The sequence below is a fragment of the Camarhynchus parvulus genome, chromosome 8 (assembly GCF_901933205.1).
Source record: "Camarhynchus parvulus chromosome 8, STF_HiC, whole genome shotgun sequence".
Taxonomy (NCBI): domain Eukaryota; kingdom Metazoa; phylum Chordata; class Aves; order Passeriformes; family Thraupidae; genus Camarhynchus; species Camarhynchus parvulus.
This window is the reverse complement of record NC_044578.1, coordinates 13,079,894-13,105,169: the sequence shown is the minus strand read 5'-3', so window position 1 is coordinate 13,105,169 and position 25,276 is coordinate 13,079,894. Positions and strand designations below refer to the sequence as shown.

Sequence of the window (25,276 nt, the reverse complement as noted above, 5' to 3'; positions counted from 1 at the left end):
TAGTGCTAGTGGATCACCCATGCTGCATAACTGATTACAGTTCAGACCACATTTCTGTAGGGAGGGGCAACCTAAAGTAGAAATGGAGAGAAGGGTAACATGCTTTTTAAGTGGTCACATTGGCTTATTTCAATCGCAAATGAGTATAATCTCAGATTTTTTTTACACTCAGTAGTTGCTTGAGCAATTTAATTATTAATTACTGAAATATAGACAAAGCAACACACTGGTAATCCTCCTTGAGAGAGATGCCTTTGCCTTTCCTTTCTATTGCTTGTACTGGGGCACAGGACCATTTACACTAACAGATCTGACCTTTCAAAGCGCTGGAGTGAGTGTGAGACAGGGCAGGCAAAGGAGATGAAAGATGATGCCGGTGCCGCAGTCATTTTATGTTAAAGGCTCTGCTTGTATGTGTAATTCATACCACTGAAGTCAGAATAATTTGAGAGCTGAGTTTTCAACAGCCTTTATAAATGATGTGTTTTGTTTCAGGAAATGTCGTCTTCACTGAAATGCTGGTAACATGTATATAATTATGTCAAAATAAAAACTACACTTTAAAAAAACTTCAAAGCCTTAATTTTAAAAATAAGCTACATCTCAGTGACTATTTTTTTTACTACCTTGATGCCAATTATTTTGAATTTTACTGATACATATCTTTGTTTCAGCCAGGTTTTTTCTTACTAACTGCATTGACAGTGTTAACAGGAGAACCACATTTTCCATGCAGGTGAAAAAAAAAACAAACTACATAGCCATGTCTTTTTTTTTTTTTTTCACTTTTCTTATGGTTTAAAATGCAGAATATGTATTTCAAAGTATAAGACTTGTACCACAGCAGCAGAGACCCTACAGCAAAACACTTCCAAAGGGCCATGCACTGTCCCCAGATGCACAGCACGGCTTCCTATTTATTTCAGTGGGAGTCTTAGACAGGTAAGGAAGGCAAAAACTAATAAGCATCTGGGGAAGAGATTACATTTAACCAATAAAAAAAATACACCCAGTCTTAAAGACTTCTCATTTTGAGCAGGTGCTGACACACTTCTCACCTCTGTAAAGTGAAGAGTAATGAGACAACTTAATTTTTCATATTTTGATAATGTTAGCTATGCCTAGAAATTGCAGTTGAATTTTCCAGCAAGAAATTTTCTCTCCTGCGACTTGGATCCAAGTCTGAACAAGCACCTAGGCTGATAGAACTGAGATAACTCACAAATCAAGTTTCTAGGCTAAATTAATACATCCCTCTAGTACTCACTTTAGGCTGAGTAAGGTGAACTGAATTTCATTAAGAAAATCTGGAAAGTGCTGTTTGAACTGGCAGGAAATAGGGTGGAGGCTGGTGGGAGGCAGAGACTAGCAGCTGAACACATCTGCAACCTAAACTCCAAACCTTTCTAGAAATGCACAGTCCTACTGGGTGAAAGGGGAAAAAAGATACAAGAATATGCACTAAAGAATGCTCTCTTATCTGGACAAGCCACCAAACCAACATTAACTTGAATGTTTTGATGCTTCTGGGAGATTAAGAATTGCCCCAAAGGGAAACAATGCAAAAGAAAATAGACATGAGTTTTAAAATATTTAAAAAAAATTATAGACAAGCCAGAAATACAGAAAAAGCAGCTGAAGGGGAAATTAGAGAGAAAATGAAAGTCCTGCAGAACACCAAGGAGTTGAGAGGGTTCTGATCTTTCATGAGATTATTACAGTTAACAACCCGGTTCAAGAGAGATGCAAGATACATGTTACCATTTCTAACCCCTTTAGAGCATCAACAATGTAAAAAAACACTACAGACACATTTTAATTGTACAGCTAATTCAGTTGTTTTTACTCTTTGTTAAAAAGTATATTTTGTTCCTATGGCTAAGTGTTTTTGTTTGTTTGCATCAGCCCCACTCAAGCTGCAGAGAAAGCTGGAGTAGGTGAAAAAAGGCTTTTCTCCCTCAGACACCTTCCAAACATTCTAGTCCAAAAATGGACTAGAAAAGCTGCAATATTTGTTTTTCATTATTTGGAGGTTCCATGTGAGAAACTGCATGTTACTCATGACAAAAGTCTCTCGCACGCAATGTTTTGCCCTGAGAGGCTGCAGCTTTTCCTGCACAAGAAGCGTTTTCCTCCTCCCCCCCTGCAGGAACATCGTGCCTCCTTGCAATCTGCCTCTTGCCAAACGGGACACCTTGCTGCCTGTGAGGCATCAGCCAGGGGAACACTTTTTTCTGGTCTGACACTGTAATCCCACTTGCCAGGCTGCTGCTGGCAATTGAGCAGGAGATGCATCCCAGTGCTGTCATTCCCTGTCCTGAACACGCCCTTACAGGTTAGGTAGGTAAACATTTTTAAAAATTGAGAGGTGTGAAAGGGTCACTTCCTTGATAAGAAAACTGAAAAGAATTAAGTAAAATACAAAAGCAAAAAAGCAGAGCTTCCTTCCCAAGCAAACCCTTCCTAGCTCTTGCACTTCTCTTGGTTTACTCAGGTTTTTGAGCTCCTCCTTTACCCACAGCTGACTTGCTTCAGAGAGTTATTCACAGCTACATTTCTCTGTTCCTTTGTTAAAGATGGAGTCCCTCCAGGGTTGCTCACAGCACTTGCTTAGGGCTACCTTCCTCTCCCTTCCATCAAAACTTTCCTATTAGGCATCTCTGCCTTTCACAATTTCCAAAACTAGTAATATCAAATACAGCTATGGAAATTTATATTTCCCCCTTCTGCTTTCTGGGGTAAAAAATTATTTTTTTAAAAAATGAATTAGGTAGGAAACCACACTTCTTGAACCAGGGCATCATGTTTCATTCAAATGAGATTCAAGATTTACTATAATGTAGAACTTCAGATTATAAATCTCATATATTTAGAAATATTCAGCATATACATAGCTTACATATTGCCTAATGTCTCTTTTTTAGTGCTTTGGCTAGCATCCACACTGCCTGTCCATTACAGTTTCATACCAGTTGGGAAGTCTTGTCACTACAAAATGCAGTTTCTTCCAGCTGAAACTTAAGTGAAAGCAGTAAACAAAACAAATCTGTGATTCTGCTACAGTTGTAATAACCAATTCCTTTGTTCAGATTCAGACCCACTAAGATTCAGTGAAAGAAAATATGCCATGTTAAAAGGTGAAACAATACAGTCTGTGTTTCTTAAAATAGCTGATCTATTGCCTTCTGCATGAATCCAGCCTCTTCTGCAGGGAGGAGCACAACCTGAGCACAGAAAGTGCCATCCCTGTGATACCAATTGCTCAGCATGTGAATAATGAAATCATAAGAAAATAGGTGGGAATAGTGACAGCAATATCTTGAAATAGAACTGACTTGCACAATAATGTTTTAAATACTTTTTGACTGTTGACAGAACAAAGGACATTACATGTTGACCATAGGAAATACCAGTATGATGGAAACAATGGAAGAGTTTACTTCTGCAGTTCAACCTCTATCTCCTCCTACATATTCTTCAAAATAGTCTTCATGATATAAAGCTGAAGAGCAAAAAGAAAGCATAAAGCCAAAAAGAAACACGCATTGCACTGCAAAAATTGAAAAAAACCAAACTATCCTTCAAATAATCATTATGTTGGAGTTATAGGACATAACACAGCATAGTACTAAAGGCAAGCAGTAAATTTAAATTAAAGGATATAGAAACTGAATTTGCTTAATATGATTAGGATTTTTTCTTAATTTTAATAACTATTGTTCTTAAAATATGCTGCCATAAACATTTTTCTTAAAATCACTTCATAATTTTCCAGTGTAAAATATTTCACTATGACTATTTGCTTTTTATTTAATTTAGAGACATGTTTTTGTATCGTGAGTTTTGGAAAGAAGCAAAAAAATGTGGTTTTGTGAAAGTGTCCAGTTTTCTCTGAATTCAGTTTGTTTCTACATGATCAATCCCTGCTGTGTTCAATAATCTCACAGTAAAACTTACAAAACTGCTACAACAAATATCACCAAGACAAGAAATGAGAAATGGCTGATCTGACTTTCTGCTCAGGCTATTTCAGGATGAACAGATCAGCTTCCCAGATGTCTATTCATGCCTGGACTGGGAAAGCCATTATAATGAAAATCAGAGTTAAAAGGTCTGGGGCCTTACCTGGCCTGGAGGTATTCTCTGAAAAAACCTGTTTTTCCTGGTCTAGGAGTCATAGAAAGAACTGACCCCTTGAACAAGGTAAATGAGTTCTTCAGAGGCCTGGAATAAATTCCTAGGCTCAAGATGCTTTTTGTTCTTTGTTATTTACCCATTTCCTTCAGGTTAATGAACTTCAGCAGAAACAAGAGCTGGAAAACACCACTCTCACAGTCTCATAACTATGTTTTAGGCATCTAAAATACAGGTACTAATGCCTAATGGTATCCATTAACACACTTTCAGCGACACCTAAGAACCCACAGCGTGCGCCTACAGCAGCTGCCTCCATCTCTAAGCATTATCAACACTTTTTAAAATCCCTGCTCTTAGGACAGAAAACTGAAGCTTTGTTAAAACTAGAACAGTGACGGGAGATTGAGGAAATAGTTTCAGAGTTAATTTGATCCATCCTAAAGCTGCACTGCATGTCCCCATCAGCGCCTAGCCACTCCCAGGGCTTGGAAAGAAGCCAGGCTGGTGCTGGGCTGGGGCCAAGCCCCAGCTGCTGTCAGCACAGGGCCCCAGGCTGGGGGATCCAGCACTCCAGGCTGGGCTGCAGGAGGAAAACCCCAATTCCAGAGCAGGGCAGAGAACTCCTGGCATTGAACTACGTGAGAAACTGGGACGCTGCAAACCCAAGCCCATGAAACAAACTGACCCCTGCACAGAAGATGCACTGGCAGTAGCTCAGACATGCAAAGAGAAGAGATCTGCTCCATGACACAAAACCCACACCCAGAGTTTTAAGGCAGCCTGATTTGCATACAATAACTGCATGCTCAGGTATTTCTCCAGCCTCCTTTCATTTGGGACTACAGGCTGGGGGTTCTTTTTCCCTTTGGGCTGGTTTTTTTTTTTGGGGGGGCTTTTTTTTCTTAGTTTTGTTTGCTAGGTGTGGGATGTTTTTTCTTTAATTAACAAGTTGCTACATAACACCCTCTGAGTGCTTGTAAATATTAAAAACTAGAAATAAAACAAGTGTAGAGGTGCAGCTACTAATAAAATTGTCTTGGGCAAATAGATATAACTGAGATGCTCAGTTCACTCAGATTCATGGGCAAGCACCATGAACTTTAGCCTGTATAGAACACCTAAGAATGAAAACTGTAACTCCTATAGGAAGGGTGGAAAAATGCAAGGAGAAAACACAAACAAACAGATGTTGCACTTAATCACAGTAAGGAATGTTCTGTACAGCAACAAAGAAACCTAAAAAGGGCAATTGGATGACAGCAACATTTCTGAAGTTTCTTTGGATTCATTTTAATAAATATCAGGGAAAGGGAGGGATAATTTAGCTGTCTGAATTACTGGATTATGAATTAAATTGTTCCTTTTAACATTCTGTACTCAAACCACAGTCCTATTAAGCATAAGACTCTAAAGTGAATTTTTAAAGAATGAGAAAATATTATCAGTTCTGCAAGTGATTAAGTCTAGCCCAAAAAGAACATGTAAGGCAAATGCTTTGGAAAGCCTGCCTTTTTGTATAAATGACAGATCAAAGTGTTATTAGTAAAATTATATAATCCTGTTAAACTGGATCCTGGAAAAGGAGTACTGAAATGCAATTTAGATTCTACCTCTTCCTTAAACCACCAGGTTTTATTTATTTTAACTTGCAGGTCCTTGCAAAATCCTCACTGGCATGTACATTCTTTTCTTTCCACTGAAATCACAAGACAGGACAATCAGGTTTGTTATCACAAACCCCTCAAACGTATCACACACATGCACACGTTTTTCTTGGGCTGTGGAATGGCAGTCTTCTGCTTTTCACACAAACTTTATAAGGATAGAAAAATTCTCACAAATTTATCTTCTGTTCTTCACTGAAGACTTAAAAAAAAAAAAAAGAGAGAGAAAAAAACTCCCTCATGCACAGATGGATGGAGATTTCTTACATGTTCTGCACTCTGTACTGTCACCACAGGACCACCTGCAGTCCTGCACTGTCCAGATAGGTGTTCTCAAAACCACCTAGGTAAGCTGTTTGCCCAAGGACTATGTGCTGGAGATAAGAGATAATTAGCAAATGAAACTATTCCTAGCACTCCTCCTTCAACATTAAGTGCAGAGCTGCAGCAGCAAGCTGGCACCTGGTACAGGGAAATGCTAGATGTGATCATTTCAATTTACACATTCAGCACTACATCCCATATGCTTGTCAATGTGAAAGTGTCAGTGATAACAGAGATACCCTAAGAAACTGCTCTGTTGAAATGCTGACATGAAGTTTTTATGTATGAAACAGACCCTCTACTCTGGACCATCTGTAACTTCTTCCTTTTCTCATGGGGCATGTGTTGGCCATAAAATCTTTCCATTAAAAAAACATATAAAAAATTAGGCTTGACTTTAAAGGGAGAATTATAAGCCCTTAAACATCTGTAAACCAAATTTATATATAAAAGTATTTTTCATATAAACACACTACTTGCTCAGCAAGAATAAAAAAAACTGCTGAGCAGAAGAAGTTTGCTGGAATTAGATATAGCAAAATTTATAGCTGTGCAGCAAAATTAGAGGAAAGTATCTGGCAATATGACTTGTACCAATATATAAAAGTAAAACTGGCAAATTATGACTGGTTTTGTCTCTTGACTCTTTAGTATGTTTTTCCATGCCTGTGTTCTGTACACATGTTAAACTCACAGGTGTTTTTTCCAAAATGCTTTCCAATGATCTCACAACCAGAAATTTCTTAAGTACAACAAAAGTAGGAAGCTTCTTTTGTGTGAGAAGTGATGAGTTTGCTGAATTAGGTGACCAAGCAAGGCTGAGGAAGACAATGCAGAGAAGCAGTGATTTCCTCTGCACAGCTGAGGTCTGTGGTGTTGATGATCAGAAAAGGATGGTGGAGAGGGTGGAAGGAGGGAACAGGATGGCAAAATTTACAAGGTAGCAGTATTATTTACTATACTCCTTAAATGATCTGAAAATGCACTGAGAAGTGAGAGATGGAGACAAATGCTCTGTGATAGTGTCTCAGAAAAATAAAATTGACAAAAGACAAGGAGATTCATGGCCACAGTAATGCACTCCAAAACCCAAACTTAAAACCTAAATAATTTTTTGTTAAATTCTAAGCAATGAGTTAAGAAATATCTACTGGTACTCAATGACAGTGGATAATTAAGAAATGTACACTGTAAGCAGGCTACTTTGTGCATTAAAGTATTTTGGCATGTTTTTCTGAGGCTTTCAGTACTGACTACCAGTGAAACAAAAAAATCTGAAGGACTGAGATATAATGAGGCAATTTCTGTTCCAGTAAAAGTACACGCACTCTTAAAATCCCTAAAGTAGTCTTGAAAGGGCTAGTTTATCTGAGAAATGAACCCTTTGGAGAAATCTTGTTTACCTCCTCAGGACAGAAATCAGTTGCAACTCTGGATCTACCCACCACACCCATATAAAGACACATAGGCTGTCTTCATATTTGCACTTGTAAACCCTTGCAGACAATTTGGGATACCCTTCACCATCTTCGTAATAAAATCAAGGAGAATAAGGCTCTAGATACTTTGACTTTAAATGACAGGTTCCCACAAAGGAAAAATAATCACCTTAAGTGTCAAACTAGCACTGTATTCCAACAAAGAATGGCATGTTCTAGACCAGTTTTCCATATGGAAAAGAAAATGCCCGTTCAACTGGCACGACGGTTTCCCAAACTTCAGTGGATGTACAGATCTCACTGTTTTTTCATCTATTTAAGGGTGAAGCACCGTGACAGCTCCACCATGACCTACACCTCTCCCAGTTGTCAAATGCCTGGGTGACATGGGGGGTGACACAGGGAAGAGGCTGGGGGAAAGCTCTTCCTAAAAGAGAAAGAAAAGCTGTCTCCTGCTGGCCCTGCCTCCTGCATCACAGGGGTGCCAGAGAGACCCCAAGGGAGCTGATGGGGTGACAGAGCAGGAGTCAGCACTTCCTCCCACCACCAGATGGAAATGCTGCAGCTCAGTGTACCGAGGCTGACCCCACGTGTGGGCAGGGACCCTCTGTGATGTCAGCTCCCAAGACAGGAATGTCCCCCTTTGTCCCCCTGCCCAGCTGCAGGAAGGCACCTGCAGCCTCGCCCTTGAGGGGCTTTCCAAGGCACACTGCCTCCTGCAAACATCTTCTGATAATTAAATCTTCATGCTTTCACTTTGGAAAGCAAACACAGACCCAGAGAAGTTGTACACATCTCCCCATGCTCCAGAGACTTTCCTAAATAACTTGTCAGCAGTACTAATTGAAAGCATGTAACATTAATGTGTTAACAGCAGACATACGATCAAAAATACGAATTTTCCACAAAAATCTGGAATTTGTCAAGAGGGAAGAAAGAGATGCATTTATTATTGTCTGATTGTATTGTTTTAAGCATTTATTTGTGATCTAATTTAGAAATTGTGTTACACATTTTAACATATGCTTTATGAGTGGGTTTTTTTTCCTCCCTTTAAACAGCATCAAAGCCTTCCATTAACCTCATCAGAGGCACTCCAAGTTCTGACCTCCTAAACACAACAAACACAGAAAACAACTGCAGTGCTTCTCCTAAAGTATCTGACTGTAAGTTCTAGGTGTATATTCAAGTGACACGGGCAAAGCTGACAGCTCTAAAAACAGACTTAATAGTTTAGGTTGCAGACATACTATTGTGTTGTCAGCAGAATAAGCACTCTTGTAACCTTCAATACTTTGGTTGAGCAAACTAAAAAAGTTGAGCTTGAAAAATGGAGGGAAAGCAAAATTAAGCATTCTAAATCTACGGAAGTTAGTCTACTATCATCAAAAGGAAACACCTACTTGTGCCGCAGATCTAATTTAGGAGGCATGACTTTACAAATGCTCAAAGAATAAAAAGGAAATTTTCACTAAGCATATATGTTCACACTGTCAAAATATATCTCTCTATAGCTGTATCTATAGCTATATCTATATCTATCTATCTATCTATCTATATATGCATAAAACTACCCAGGTTTAAGCTCTAGGTATGCAGGTAATTTGTTGAAAAATTAATTCCCAATGAAGGGTATATATGTGTGTGGGCATTAAAACAGGAATTGATTCCAGAGGCTTTTATTCCAATAACTCTTTCTCTTTTAATTCCCCCAGGTTATCTTAAGAATGTAGTATAATTGAGAACTATTTTCATGGAACAGTAATTCTAAATAAGTGGGATGTTGGAGATATATTGTATGTCTAAAGATGATTTTATGTCTAAAACATGAAATATCTCACAATCAAGATAGCATCTTTTGCCCATTTAAATGCTTAGCTGGCACAAATTAATACATATTGAAAAGGCCTTCTAAGAACAAAATTTTTAGTTAACAAGTTCTAGAAATAACCATCTCATGCCGGCCAAACCAAGGTATCACAAAAATATTCATTGTCTTTTTACTGAGAGATATTGTTAATAGTCCAGTCAATTGCTTGTGAACAGTTAACTAAAACCACCCTATCAAGATATAAACATGTTGCCAAAAATTTTCAAGATCTTTAATAATGATATTTCCTTATGTTATTACTTCATAGTGTTATTGGTAACAATTCACTGGCCCCCATCAGACAAGAGTTCCCATTTTCTATCATTCCATTTTTACCTGCCTAATCAGTTGAACAAAAGTACTTTATGTAAAATTATTCCTTTAGTTGCCTTAGCTACAAATCCCTGCAGTATTGTATAATTGAAATCTACTCACGTAAGTTAGGAATAATTAGGCCCCAAAATTAAGCCAAACACAAAGTTAATTCAAATAGTCAGCTGCTGTCATTTAAATGGTTACAGAGTTTTATTGTTGCTTAACATCCTTGAATGCTTCTAAATGCACTTTTTTTTTCCTCTGTTACAACCTTATCCCTTACTCCAGATGAAAAGTGGATCAAGAGAATGAATTTTGATTATTTCATAATCATTCATACCTTGACCAAAGAATTTCTTTACTAGTTTTTTCCCAGTTATTGTCACTAGATTTTTCTATTTTATTTTTAATCAGCCATATAAAAAAGGGAATTGAAAGAATCAAAGCAGATGAGGCTATCAGGTAAATAAAGTCAGAATCACCGAGTCTGTCACAAATAACATTAACATGATGATGAATTTTTAACAGAAAATACTCAGAAAGTCTCTCTTCATATTTAAAAAAACCTTTTGCAAAAAGAAGGCAACATAAAAATACAGTTAAAGTGGATCCACAACAAAGCTAAGAGTCAGAAAATAATGCATCAGAGAGATAAGACAAAATATCATAACAGGAATTGTTCTCAGGACTGAGTCAGGGCTCTGTTGATTTATCAGCACGAAATTTGAAATAATTTGTACAGCAAAATATTTGTTATATTGTTACATATAAAGAATAAAATTATTGCTACATTATTAGATTACTTTGTAACTGGCAAAGGAAAGACTGCTGGTTAGATGTATTTCTGACTGTTTTTCTGTCAGCACTCAGTTTACACTGCAGAACAGAACACTGTATCACAAATCCTTCAAGACACTTTACATATGGATGACTTCTAGCCTTTTTGTATTGTGAATTTTTAAAAATGTACAGATGCTTTTTATATCTAGGAAGATCAATATACATATATAGATCTTCAGACTAGCATAAAGATAGAGAAGATTACTGAGCAGGATTTGAATTGAAGGCCTAAACCAAGCAGTTTATGCATGATATAGTATGCTGATAGATTTTTTTTTTCCCCAGCTGGTGCATTAATACATGAAGTGATGTTTTGTGGACCCTATCCATCTTTATGGGTAATAATCCACATCACAAACCACCCGTTTGCCCTCTAGTACTTTCCATGCTTCACTCTTCACGCATGCCAGTTTCATCTGTTGCAAATTAAATGATGCAAAAGCGTAAGCAACAAACTGTTCGGTTTTGTTTATTTATCTTGAGCTACTAAAAAGCATGATCGGTGCTCGGCTAGAACACAGACATTTCCAATAGACGTTCAACAGCAAATGTTACAATGTAGCAGAATAAATAGCCACTTAATTCTAGCAACATTCTGCAATTAGAGGCAATTCACAAGCCGGAGCGAAATGAACCAGGGGAGCTCAGTGGGAGAAGTACAGTGGAAGGCAGATCTAATCACAGGCACAGGACCAGCGGCAAACAGGAAAATCTGAGTGAAGCTCATTCAAAAGATGGTTAAAACAGAAGCGATATGAAACAGCACTGAAGCCTATAAAAGGCGAACATTTCCCATTGCTTTTCCAACTGTTCAGCACACAGGCGAATCTAGTTTCAGTGTCAACTTCCTCTCAGGTTTCCTAAATGAATTACCTAATTCAAATTTAACAAGAAAATTGCTCCAACAGCACCTTGCATTAATTGTACTTTCTGCTGGAAGAGAACAAAACTGCCTAACTCCTGAGAGAGACATCAAAATCCCTGACAAGGGAGAACACAAAAGCCAGCCTTCCTTCCATCGTCAAGATCCCTCATAAAACTCGCCGAGTGCTGTATCCAACAACTGAAAGTTATGTGGTCCCCCTGGGTTTCTCACATGCATGGGTTGCTCAGGCAACAGATGAAAAAAAATTCATTTTGCTTCCCAACTAGTCTCCCCCACACATCTTTTATACACCGAGAAAACATCAGGGATTATTATACTAGGATAAATTGAGAAAACAAAAAGAATTAAACATTCCCAACCACCTGGACTGGTCCAAGCTCAGAAGGAACAAGCAGGGAATCTCCTCTACCACTGGCAACATCCTCAAACACACTTACACAGGCTACCCTAATGTCACTGGGACACGGATGAATTGTCTCCCTGACTGAAAGAAGGAGCCATAAACAGAGCTGACATTCATACAACTCCATTTCTTTATACTTCAAATGAAAACAAGGAGGTAGAAATTATAGAAACACACAGAGCTTTAGTACAGCTGGGTTTTGAAAGCCAATAGAGTAGTTTCAGACTCTTTCTGGAACAGCAGAAATTTGGAACACCTCACGCAAAAGGATTTTTTCAGCTCCTACTATCAAAAAGAACTGCATATTCAATTTACCACACTATGTGCGTTTCAGGTATGGCTTGTCTACAGAGGCACACATACAAAATATACCCTGTGTTAAAAATGTAAAAAATTTAGTATTACTAAAAAAAATATAAATATATAATTGGAAAAGCATCTAGTATTCTTGAGTTTCATTTAAAGTATCAACCCAAACATAATAAACAAATGAACAAAAAAATTAAAAGGAGCAACTGTAAATATTCTACAAAAACAACATTGGTGAATAAAGATGACACCAGTTAACCACTGCAAAATGTCAGACAATTTTTAAGTGTGTCTTTGCCATTGTCAGGAGCTCCTATATTATTAAGTGCCTTTATAATGGGAGTGTGGATGGACAAGACAAGAATTTCTGTGGATAGCTTTATCTCCCCTTCCTCATGTAACACAATCTGGAACACTAGCATAAACATGGAAATGGGCACATACATGAAAGATATTTTAGAGCCATTTGTGTAAGTCCTTTTTCTGTAGTGCCTTCATCCTACATATGCTTCCTGCTATCAAGACATCCATCCAGGCAATAGACAATTAGCACAGACTATTCCTTTCTGTGCCTTTTACTCTCAGAAGTAGACCATGAGCATCAATGGATCTGCTTGCAAATATAAAACCCATTTTGTGCTTGTAGAACTTGGCAACAAATATTAAATCTAAAATCATTATACTTTATGATAATTTTTATAATTTGATCATAAGGACACTAAATGCAATAAGAAAGCCAGTGCTGAAGCATTCATTGATATCAGATGCTTCAGGCAGTTATACTTACATTTTACACTACAACCTGAAAGTGCAATATAAAACAATGTTAAAACTATATAAAAAAACTTGTTACCAAGGCCAGCAGCATTCTTCCACTCAACAAAAAACAGGAATGAAAAATAATTAAAGATTTTTTAAATACAACTCAATAAAAAATAAACTATATGTTTTCTTATATTTAGTAGTAGATTACTAATAAAGCCTATCTGCTTTCTAAAAAACATGTCCAAAATCTGCTACTGTATTCCTGCAAATATCCCTTTGTCATAATAAACTAATCTAAAACATTCCCCGATTTACATTTAACAAAAGAAAAGCCCCTTAGGCAATGATGTTGGTGCAGGTCAGGTGGAGGTTAAATAAACCCCCTCTCATTGCACTGCTCACCAGCACAGCTCACCTCACCCTCTGAGACCCACCAAGTTACAGCAACCAAAGACAGTGAACTCCAGCAGCAGCTTAGAGGGCTCTAATACAGCAACTGCCCCTAGCACAACACACTGCACTTCTATCATTGTATACATTACAGGGGCTTTTTCTTCTTCTGAACACAGAGCCCAACAACATGAAAAATCTCCCCTCATAAAGGACAATGTTTTTCAGTAACTGAGAAGACAGCATATCAAAATAGTAATATTATTACTCATCTCATAGTAATTATGCATTTATACTCTTTTCTTTGCTTAAACTGTAAGACTCCTACACTAACACTTCCTAGCAAGTTTTCATTTAAATGTAAGTACAGTATTTAAAATGGCTCTTCATGCATTCTTCTGCATGGTTCTTCCACATTTTGCAATAGTGATGGTATTGCTTTGGTTTCAAAAATGTAATGTTACAGCATAGAATCCTGCAAACCTCAGTAGTCTGGGAATATAGAAGAGATTAGTCACTACCAGCATGTTAAAGTATCTCTGGATTTTCTGGGTAGTCTGTCAGTCTCTATTTTTTGGAAATGCAGTTGAAAAGCTTAACAGACGTTCTCCTTTAAGAAGTTTGGTCTTGCTGTTTAGATAAATTTTCTCTTTAGAAGATTTGTTGGCCCTCTATTAGAAAAGAAAAGAAAGATGTCCCAGATATGTATGCACCAGAAAACCCCACTAAAAAATGGCATGATCTTTCAGGACAGAAAACAGGAACCAGAGCAGCAGTTGTTTTCTTCAGAAAAATTCTTCATAATCTGCATTAACTAATTAAGAAAAAAAAAAAAAAAAAATTGCTAAAGAATCCTAAACCATATCAGGTATACATGATACAAATAAAGACAGCATTAAGCATATTAGAATGGTCCTCCAAGGAGTGGGCAATACCAGTCTGGCCTTAGCACACTGGGTGTGTTTATGGATGCTTTGTAAGCTCTGTAAACCAAGTGGTTCCTACTAACTGGGGGCCTGACAGAGCCCTCACTGTGATAAATTCTTGATATTTCTATGGCTAGAAATTAAATCAGTGCTCCTCTTTGCTCTGGTCTGATGCCATAATGGATTTCGCTCCTTGCAGAACCTAAATCTACTAATTAACAGAAGCTGATTTCTACTCAAGGCCATGGTACAAGATTTTTATAATTTTTATCATGGGGAAAGTCCTACTAATACTCCTAGTAAGCATGTAGGAAAGCTGACATGCTTTTACTGTTTATTCAGTACCTGTGCCATGCGCCTTAGACATTCCACGTCTGAGTGGCTTCACAGGAAGCTGAAGAGCTGGAGTAATACACTAAAATAGCAAATACCTTTGTAGTGGCCCAAAGTACATTATCTGTATTTAGCATTTTCTTCAGTAAATGCACTAACATTGAATATGCACTTAGAACTGCTTCCAACTCAGCACTCAGCTCTTTGGCGGGCATAGCTGGAATTTACAGGAATATATCCTTTTCAGTGTAATGCTCATTAAAACAAACATTCAGAAGCAAAGACAAGCTGGATTTCTTTAAATAACATTAATTCCATTTAGGAAAACAGAATTAAATAGATAATGAAAGCATGATGCTTCTTCCTTTGGACAAACCATAGATAATAATTCATAATAAAATGGATTTAAATTGTATTAAACCTTGGTTAAAATAGAATGCTAGCAAAGAAAATTATTTCAGCACTTCCAAGGCACTTGTGATTTTCAAGAAGCAGAAAAGAATAAAAACAAACAGCATCAAAAGCTAGTCAAAAAGGTGGACTTTGTAAGCAAGATAAAGCTTAAAATACTGAAACCTGTACTGTCCAAAATCCAATCTACACCAGAATGCTTAGCTCTGACATCTTTTTTTCATATGCATATTAGTGTATCTGTCTTAACTTGCTTGAAGAGAAACCAATAACACATATAATATGCTTTCTACTCTGCTTTGCTATGGAAACAAGACGTGTGTGATCTCACTCTCTGGCTTTCTCTATTTTCTCAAATAATTTTTTAACTTGTTAGATGATTTCACCTAATTAGGAAGGAGGGAAAAAAAAGAGGTGGTGTCAAAAGTAATTAACTTCCTAGTGTTTGCAGGAAACAGGTAAGTAAAGGTGCATGGGACTGAGCAGGAATCCCCTCCTGATGGCGTGGGACAGACATGGGATGGGACAGACACGGGGTCTGGCACAGTGCAGAGGGAGCTCTGCTTTTACCCTGAGTGCCCAGGCCAGGCCTCCCACAGGCACCTGCCCAAGGCTGAGCCAAACTGCTTCCCAAGGCAAGGCAGTCCCTTCAGTCTGCCTTTGCAATAGAACCGTAATTTGAAAGACATGCCTATATAAAATGCGCTAGAAAAAGAGACAGAAAAATAACTTTCAGAAATGAGATTAATAATACTCCAGCTCATGACTTGAGCTTCTCATTCCTCTTTCCAGCCTCTTGTCCCTTCCTCATTTAGGACTGCAATGTTTGCTGTTGATGGCAGAAACAACAAACACAACAATATTGACTTCTTGTTGATCAGATGTACCAGCAGTGTATAATAACTCAATGTGGTTTTCCTGTCCAGCTGTTGGTACTTGTCTGTTCCAGGTGCATTTTACCTGAAGGAATGGACTGTTTCAAAAGCAAGCCCATCTGGACTGCATAGCCAGATAAAAAAAAAAGCAAAACCAAGACCTTCTTATCTGAGGATACAATTCCTGTTTGGATAGGCAACACTAAAAGAAAATTACAGCCTTCGTATAACTGTGCCTGCTTGCCAATTCCCTGGTGAGGTAAAGTTAGGGCTGTGAGAGTTATAAAGCCTTTTCTTGATTGGGAAATGTTTCATTATATGAATAAATGAATCACTTGTCCACACCCAGGATCATTTCCCCTCCTTCCTCTCCATTAAACTGTACAGAAACATTAAAACAGCAGGGAATTCAGCCAGGTTTTATCTCTCCCAGTAACTGCAACAACCTTCATGTACACGTCAGATTTCTATAAAAAAAACTACATTCCAAGCAAGAGAATTAAAGATTTTCTTATTTCTAGCAAAAGTTAGATGCTCTTATTTTAACCTTTGTTCATGTTCATACTTCCAGGCATGAAGTGCTACTAAAGCATGTTATACTTGGCATCTCTTATTACTGAAGCAGAAGGCAATGTAATTTTGTGAGAAAGTGTAATAATGCAGTATTCATTTTTCTTCTGTGGCTGGAAGCCAACTCTATATTAATATTCATTTCCAGTATACAGAGCCACAGTATTTCATTTATTTTAAGAATTTACAATTAATTTGGTATGATTCTGTTATCTGCTCCCAATTTCCTTCCCTGTTTCTTTTAGCTGAAAAAGCAGCTCTTGTATAGACTTAAAAAAAGTAAATTCACAACTGAAGCATCAAAAGATTGCTACTGGCTACTAAAAGCAAGAAAAACAGGGACAGAACAAAATGAACTTGAAATATTACAGATGACAATAAAAATTAACTTTCTGCAAATGGTAAAAATTCAATCTGCAGAAGTTCTCAGTTGACTTTTTCCCTTCCAAACTCAGCAGATAAAACATGTTTTACAGCCTGCTGTTTGCAACTGTAACCAAACCACAGAAAGTTGTTCGTCTGCTTTTCCTTTCTGCTTTCAGATGTTTTCAACCATCACATAGCATTAAACTGCAAGCACCTGAATGTTTGTAAATTGCATTAAGTACAGAGATCTGAAACAATTGCAATAATAATAATTTTAAAAAACCTTAGTGTTTTAAAACTTCAGAAAAACCCCCATACATAGATGTCTCAACTTCCTACACCTTAGGTTTCACCTAGTGCAACCACTTTTGCAATGTAAGTGCATTTATAATTAGCACCAGCTATTACCAAGCTAGCTAGTCATAAAGTTTATAACACCAATCTCCTAATCCACATTTACCTTTCTTACCTATGAAGGAGGCTGGAAAGCATTTTCTCTTCCAGCTGTTTGTACAAGTAAGATTACAGCCAAGTCCCCAGCCCGGGCAGGCAGCGCGAGGGCAGCGAGAGCAGCGGCTCCCAGAGCAGGACTCCCACCAAGCATGAAACCATCTCAGATCTGCTCAGCTTCCTACTACATCCTGGCAACATTTAAGAAGGAGGGGAGGGATGGGGAACTGACTGTGGAAGCGATTTCAGTGCAATGAGACTTCCCCAAGTTCAGAAACAGGCAGGAGGGCTCCGAGGATGGGCTCCCTGAGATGTGTGTGTTCACACATGCAGATGAACAACCCATCTCGGCAAAGCTTGTCTGCCAGCACGGCCCCAGCTGGGCAAGGCTGCAAAGAAAGCTTAGGAAATGATGCAGTGAGCATGGAAGGCTGCAGAAAATATTTGAATTTTTAGGGACTTTTTATTTATATAATAGTTCCTTTTTACTTATATAAATTTAGGAAGAAAGAGAGGGTGAGGCAGGGTAGTTTTTCAGAAGTATTTCTGAAAATCTGGCCTTAAAATATAGGGAATTTTGACAGAGTAACGTGCATATCTGCTCTAAAAACTGGTGAGATCATGACAAAGATGCAGGAAGGAACTCTGTATATTATACATCAATTACTGAATAATGTGAGATAGCATGGAGATGCTATTTTATTACTAACCCAATCTTTTCACCTGCAATCTAGTCAATCAAAATGCTCACACCCAAAACCAGCCTCAAATTCTATACGAATATTTGCAACTAAAAATTCATAAGTCATGTTTTCCTTTTCATTCATGTTCCTCTGCTTATTAAAAGGGCCACAAGAACAGCTGTGGAGACAGACTAACTGGATGAAGTATAGTTTATGAAAAAAAAACAGATAAAGAATAGATAATGCAACTTCTTTAAAAAATCTTTTTCCTTCCTCATCTCTTTAATTTAACAGCTATTTTAAACACATTTGATAGCAGTGAAGTATTTTCCTTTTTCCAAAAAGAGCAAAAATATTTTCAAGTAGATGCTATTTCTGTATGAACTTTGAGTTTTATTTCCTGGAATTTAACTTGCATAGCACTAATCTTAATGAAGTGTTTGCCATTTAGTTTTCAGTGAGCGAAATTAGAAAAGTAAAACGGGTATTTCATTTAGTTGTTTTATATCACATTTAACATATCCATACATTTCTTGTGCAATGAGAATAGAAAAGGAAGGATAAACAGGAAGAATCCAAAAATAAGGCACCTACCAATCAAGGCTATTAATACTTCACTTGCCTGAACATTGCACTTCAATTTCAACATATGACACTATCAAACCTAAAAAAACCTATTTTCTTCTTTTCTTCATTAAAAAGGGACAATTTGAGTCTTATAAATTAAGCCTAGAATATATTACATTTAATTTGTCATCCTCAAACTTCAAGTTATCTAACAGAAATTAATTGTACAGTCCATTTAACTCATCTGATAACGCAAGTAAAAAATAAACTAAAGCTTACCTTCAGTACACTGCAGGAAGCTGATAATGAGCAGAAACCAAAAACTTTGCATTCTGCAGCCAGAAGACACCATTATTGATCCCTGTAAGAATTTTCTTTGTATTCCTTAATGAATCCAGTTATAAAAGCCCAGCATCATCGAAACCAGTGGTCTGCATTATTCATCTTCATACCTGGAGTAGCAGAAGATTTGGAAGAAAAGGAGAAAAAAAAATCTATCAGTACCTGAACACCAATAATTTGGAATACCAAGCTTTACTTCACACGAAGACGGAAATATTTAGTAAAAACTGAGAGTATGCGTGCACTGTAGCTGGGAATTTGGCAGGGTTCTGGGATGTAATCTCTCAAGGTCAATCATCACTAAGCACAATGCCAAATAATGATACGTGTTAAGGTTGAAAGCATGAGTGTTACTGATGTATTTGCACTAAGACATGTGAAAAAAAACCAACGGGAGAACACTTGCACCGAATATAAAAAACTGGACCTGTAGATGAGTTGGCTAAGCTTTTCTTACTCCACAAATCTGACACAACCCACATTTCTCTACCTTAAAGAACCACAGAAAAATTAAATCTAGGGCACTATATATTATTTTATACATATATGTATATATGTATGTATTATATATTATATATGTATTTATTGAGGACTTGAAACATGGAGTGGCTGAGAACAGCAGAGCAACTCCCCCCAGCAGGAAGGCTGAGCAGGTCTGCTCCCTGCCACGGTTCTGGCATTCCCTTCATGCTACACAAAGATTGCTCTCCTTGGATGAGAGAGGCAGTAACAGCTGCTTTGCTGACAAAATACGCCATTTGGTGAGGCAGCCTCTTCATATCACTGCACAGTTAGCTGTATTTCTACACAATAAACATCTTCAGAGAAAAGGGAATAAACAATGGATGAGACCTTCTTCTGTCCTTAGCCTCAGACAAGATTTGTCTCCTACTGAGAAATACGAACTGAACTGCTCCTGTAAACGATGTACCAAAGGAAAAATTCTTCAAGCTATCATTTGCATTTGAAAAATATAATTATAGTGATAGAGTGCAGTAGCTGTGGTAGAAGATTTGACAGCAGAGTGCTCCCTTTTGCTAATGACTCTATTCTCTCACCAGCCAGCTGAGTAACTACACACATCCTCTTCCATATCTCACTGTGTGAAGCTAGGTCATGCTTCAGCCCCGACTATTAGAGTTTGGGAAGCTAAAGAAAAATTAACATCCATAGAAGAACAGATTATTTTTAAGTAGAAAGCTGGCTCTACATATTACAGACATGTGAAACAACTCTGGAGAACACTGAGCACTGCAGCAACCATGGATGCAAAGGGCTGAGCCTGGTGTCACATTGGGCTAGGTCGAACGAACAGGACTGTGAGGACATATTGCTGAGATATCTGAAATTAAAGTTACTTTAAAACCACGTAACAATGACTGTGTTAAAATTTAAGTGGCAGGATCCAAGGGCCACTTATGATTCTTATGAGTACTAGAGCATGTTAAGGGCTTTAAAAATACATTTACCCTTTTGGCAAGAAGAAGTGGAAAGGATGAAGAGCACAAAATAGCAGATAAAGAAATTCTATGAAATGTTGATAATTTTTAGAAGTAGAACTGTTAATCATAATCAATGATAAAGTTTGTTCCCTGAGCACACAAACAGTAACAAAACTGACACTCATTTTTTCCCACAAGGAGAGAAAGATGGGAATTAACAAAAAACATTATGGAACAATTTCTCTGGCTCTCAAGGAAGGCAGTGTATCTGTGGAAATTTTTAAATAGCCAAGAAGGTTTCTTTACTTGGCTCCTCTTTAAGAGAACTGGAGGCACCCCTCTCACACAGGGAAATGAAAGAAAACTGACAACTGAGACCATATGATTTTATGTTTATTGATACAAAAAAATGAACCTTTTTCCAATTTTCAACAACAGATAGGTGCTCTCCAGTCACAGGTACTTTTTTTCCACACATATTTCAACAAGAAGCAGGCAATAGCAAACGGAGTGCAGGATGGGCAGAGCGTGGCTCTCCCTGGCACACACACACGTGCCCTGAGGTACAAGGTGTGACCTGAATTTAGACGGAGACACAGGAGGACCCCGAAGTGGTTATGAGGACACAGTCACATTCCAGCTCTAGATCTTTTACACTGGGCTGAGACTCTTTTGTAACTAAAAGAAAATAAATCTAAAAGTCCACAAGGGATGCACTGCATTCAGCAGAAATTTAAATTACAAAGGAGCGCCTGCTGAGTTAAGAAGAAAAAATTGCCACCATGATCTCCAAAAAAAAAAAAAGCCCTGGAGATAGTTCAGCTAGAATCTTGGGAAGAGTTTGGATTAATTTTCCACCTGTAGCACCCAAAGGAAAAATCATAAAACTATTCCACACACACTACAGACTAATCAGTGTAATTTCAGTAAGCAATCAGAATAATCCAGGAGAATAGATGATGAATAATAATGGCTAGAAGTGAAATTAAATCAACCTTCTGATTGCTCCCAGTCTGTCCAGAATATTTGGACTTCCTGAGACTCAACTTTTATCATTATTTCTATAACATATCACTGCACTCTCAGGTTTTGAGATATCTTTCTTCAGCTTCACCTGGATAGTGACATCCCTGTGGTTTATCATCCTCAGTCATCACTTCCTTGTGGGCCTTTTTAAATTGGAGTGGGGAGGAAGGAGTTATGTCCAAAATAAAACCAATAATCAAAGCATCGCTTGCGTAAGACCCAGCATCTCCCTAGGAAATAGTTGCAAAATGTATGCCAAACACTTTGCCTTTTTTTTTAATTGAATAAAGTTCTTGACCTTCTAGACTGACTTAATCACTTTTATAAGGACCTAACAGTTTCTGAAAAATTATTGATGCCTTTGAAATACCAAAACCAGCACAAACTATTCAAATAAGAAGAAATTGCAAGCACTTTAAAGAACAATTTTAAGTGTTTTGTGCAATATATTGTACTCTTTAGATTGCTGTAGCCTACAGACATAGAATTTAACTCAGTGTGCTGCTGCAAAAAGAATTCAAGATAAACTAACCAGCCCCTAACAGATTATCAGTAACACATGTTTATCTAAAAACCCAAGAAAAAATGAAACTGTGTTTGAAAACTGATGCAATTGGATTTGGGTTTGCTTCTTTTCTTTTGAATAAGTTAACATGTTCACAGCAAACAAATTTTAATGGAGCCTCTGTATTTGAGAATCTCTGTGTGGCTCTAAGCAAAAGAACGTGCAGTTCCAACAATTCATCAGCATAACAAAAGCTAAACCTGAAAAAGGCATCCAGACATGAGCTGGAGCCAGAGAGCACTCGGACTAAAGACACTGCTGTCAGCCACATCCTTCTGACCATCCATCTATCAGTGATACAGAGACTGTTGATGGCATCTCACAACAACAACAAATCCCAAACCAAACGAGTAGAAGCAGGAAAAGATGTATTAAGTTACTTCTTTGTAAACAGAATAAGGAGACCACAGCGAGTGGCTGTCCTGCGCAAATAAGTTATTTCCCCTCAGACCTTAATAAATATTTTCTCTGCATCGCTGACTGCTTCAGCCTGTGGGTGGGGCAAAGAGAAACTCCCTAGAGCAAAATCTTGCTTGAATTTCAGAGTGCAATAAAAGCTGCCCAGAAAATTTCAGTTGTAACTTAAATCCCTACCTCTGGGCCATACTGCAATCTCCCACAGGAAAAGAAAACAACCCCCTGCTGGAAGTAGAGTGGTTCACCTTGTTAAGATTCTTCTCATATGCACTGTCAAAGAAGGCCAGATCAGGAATAGAAATGTTAATGTTCAAACCTGTAACACTGCAAAGGTACTGGGCATCTCTTCATACTGTATTCATAAGCTGTGCTCCAAGTCCCGAATATCTCTGTGCCCCTGCCTCGCCTCCTTGTTCTCCTGTGCTTCTGAAACTCCTCACAGCCGGAACACGACTGCAGCAGAATACATGCCACTGCTGGCCATCTCTCCCCGCAACATTGCTCAAGAGCACCCCAGAGATAAGAGAAAGCTGCTCCAAGCATGCTCCTTGAAATACTTTTATCTTGGAAGAGAAAGACCTCTAAAGGACTGTCGTGTTCCAACTCTACTCTGTTTAACCTTCCCAAGGTTTTATTTTCAAAAGCCAAAAAAGGGTCTTTTAAGAGCTTCCGGACAACTGACACAGCATGCTCAAAAGCTGCCTTTTCCCTCCTGTTATATCCAGCTTTTCAGGCAATTAAGACAAAGGAGAACACAGAGATCTTTCCAGCTAAGCAAGGATGTTTTTCTTTAGCTAAAAGTCATTCAGACTAATGCTGATGTATTTTATAGTATAGTGCTTAATTTTCCAAATCATTTTAGAAACACCACAGAGCATTTGCAACCTCGGTGAAGCTTTAACATCCCTATTACAGAAATAAAATTCGTACTAGCTTTACAGATGATGAGGCACACGGAGGTAAGGAACATCAGGCATAGCTGCACAGCTCATACATGCCGAGGAACTAGCAGGACCAGGCAGTCCTTCTTATAAATCCTGTGTGACCTACCTTGCCACACAAGCAGCACCCCCACTGCCTTTCATAACCCAGTTTATGAAATTGAGTAATTCTGTAATATATATGAACCATTCTGCAGAGGAAAGGAGGGGGCAGAGAAGGCAAGGGTGAATAGATATATATTCATACAATATAATAGACTACTTAGTCTCCTGAGAAATCATGTGTCCACGTGCTTTCCCATCATGAGGCTTTCCCAATTTAAAGAAACAAAAAAGTTAAACTTACTATAATCTGTAACACAGGAATTTAATTAGTGAAGTGTGATTAGTAAAACTGTCTAAGCCGCATTAGTAAAATCCTCAAATGAGACTAATACTGTTTATGATCCAAGAGCTACCATTTTCTACAAATCTGCAATGAAAGACAAATCTAGTTTTCAACATTGAACATGTCTTCAGATGCATTCAACATGAGTTATTCCTAAGTTTTCAATATGCTAATTCAAAAATTGATTTACATTAATAATGCCACATTAGTGCTACAGTACCAGATTGTAGAAAATCTGGTTATGAGTTTTAGCTATGAGACCTTACAAAAAAAACCCCTGACAACAATCAAGACTGCTGATCTAATAAGCCTGCTTCTACTGCCTATGATAAACAACCAATGCCTGATCTGCTCCAATGAAACCAGCTGCATATTGCAAGGTGAAAGAAAAGGCTAACTCTGATCCATCTAAAATGGCTAAAAAATACTTCCTTTTCATTAAAGCAATTTAATGTTCAAAAGGTAGCAGGGAGTCTTATCTACATTTCTGTATTCAACAGTCCCTGTTAACTGTCACCTTGAACATTGGATTTCTAACCCAAAACATTTCTTCCCAAGTTACATGGAAAGAATATAGTATGAGGGAAGGGAATAATACAGTAAGAACAAGACTTGACCAAGGTCACCCAATCTTGCTACAAAAAAATTACTTCAATGCATTCAGCTGCACTGTGCTCTGAAGTTACATGCTAATGCCCGATGAATGCCTGAAACAGTGAGCAATAAATGTGTACCCTAAAATCGACAAAGACCCCAGAAACACCCACGGCACCCCAGCCTGAGTTCCCAGCTCTTCAGTGTAATGGAACATTCAAAATATCCAATCTACCTATGCAAGACATGACACTAAACAGTGCACTGACACTATTTTACCAATGGAACATCACAATTTAGTCCATCAGTCCTCAGCACCTCAGTGGTCTACCACAATCATTCACAGAGAAAATAAATAGGATTTGAGAGGAAAAGACAAAGATTTTCCTTTCTCATCAGTGCTCTAATTCAGCTTGGCCTCACTCTTGTGTTTTACAGACACGTTACACAGCGGTCCATTCCCAACAAGCCAGCTTTGCCCCTTGTTAACACAGGATAAAGCCTGGACACTCAGGGGAGTTTTCATTCAATAAGCCAGCAAAGTAAACCTTTGCTAGCACTAATAAGAATGCCTTTTTTTGGCTCCAGGCACTCTCCTTTTGCCAAGTCTGAATTTCTCTTTTTGCCTTTGATAAATGCTCAGAATCAAGGGGGGGTAGGGGCAGATGGGGCGTATCACTCAATCCTCATTGCAAATTCCCTGTATTTCACCTGAATCACCTCATACTGCTACATGAGACCACCTCGACACAAGCAGTGCAGGTAAAACCTTTCTACCATTTCTCCCCTTTGTGTCACTACAGTCTCCTGGGGACTCAAAGATAATTCCCCACCATCCAAAGAAGGGGGGAGGGAAAGGGATGCTGTAAGTCAATTACAACTGTTATCGGCTGTAATATCTCAGTGTCATGCTGAGCATGTTAAATATGCTGATCACTGTGGACACCAGAGGCACAGTCTGAGGCTGTTTGCCATTCTCTTCATTAAACTGCAAAACAAATAGCTCTCATTTTCAAACCTATGTAGGACAGATTTTAT

The 25,276-nt window shown here is 38.0% G+C and overlaps 1 protein-coding gene across 18 annotated transcripts in view; it reads right to left on the bottom strand.

Annotated features, from left to right (window-relative positions):
• Window positions 1-25,276, bottom strand: part of ADGRL2 (adhesion G protein-coupled receptor L2) — a 383,827-nt gene that overhangs the window by 105,702 nt on the left and 252,849 nt on the right. For all 18 annotated transcript variants that reach the window (XM_030953164.1, XM_030953165.1, XM_030953163.1 and 15 more), the window contains one exon: window positions 18,803-18,975. In XM_030953164.1, coding sequence (XP_030809024.1) covers window positions 18,803-18,875 — 73 coding nt within the window. In that variant the 5' untranslated portion in view covers window positions 18,876-18,975. The remainder of the gene's footprint in view (window positions 1-18,802; window positions 18,976-25,276) is intronic.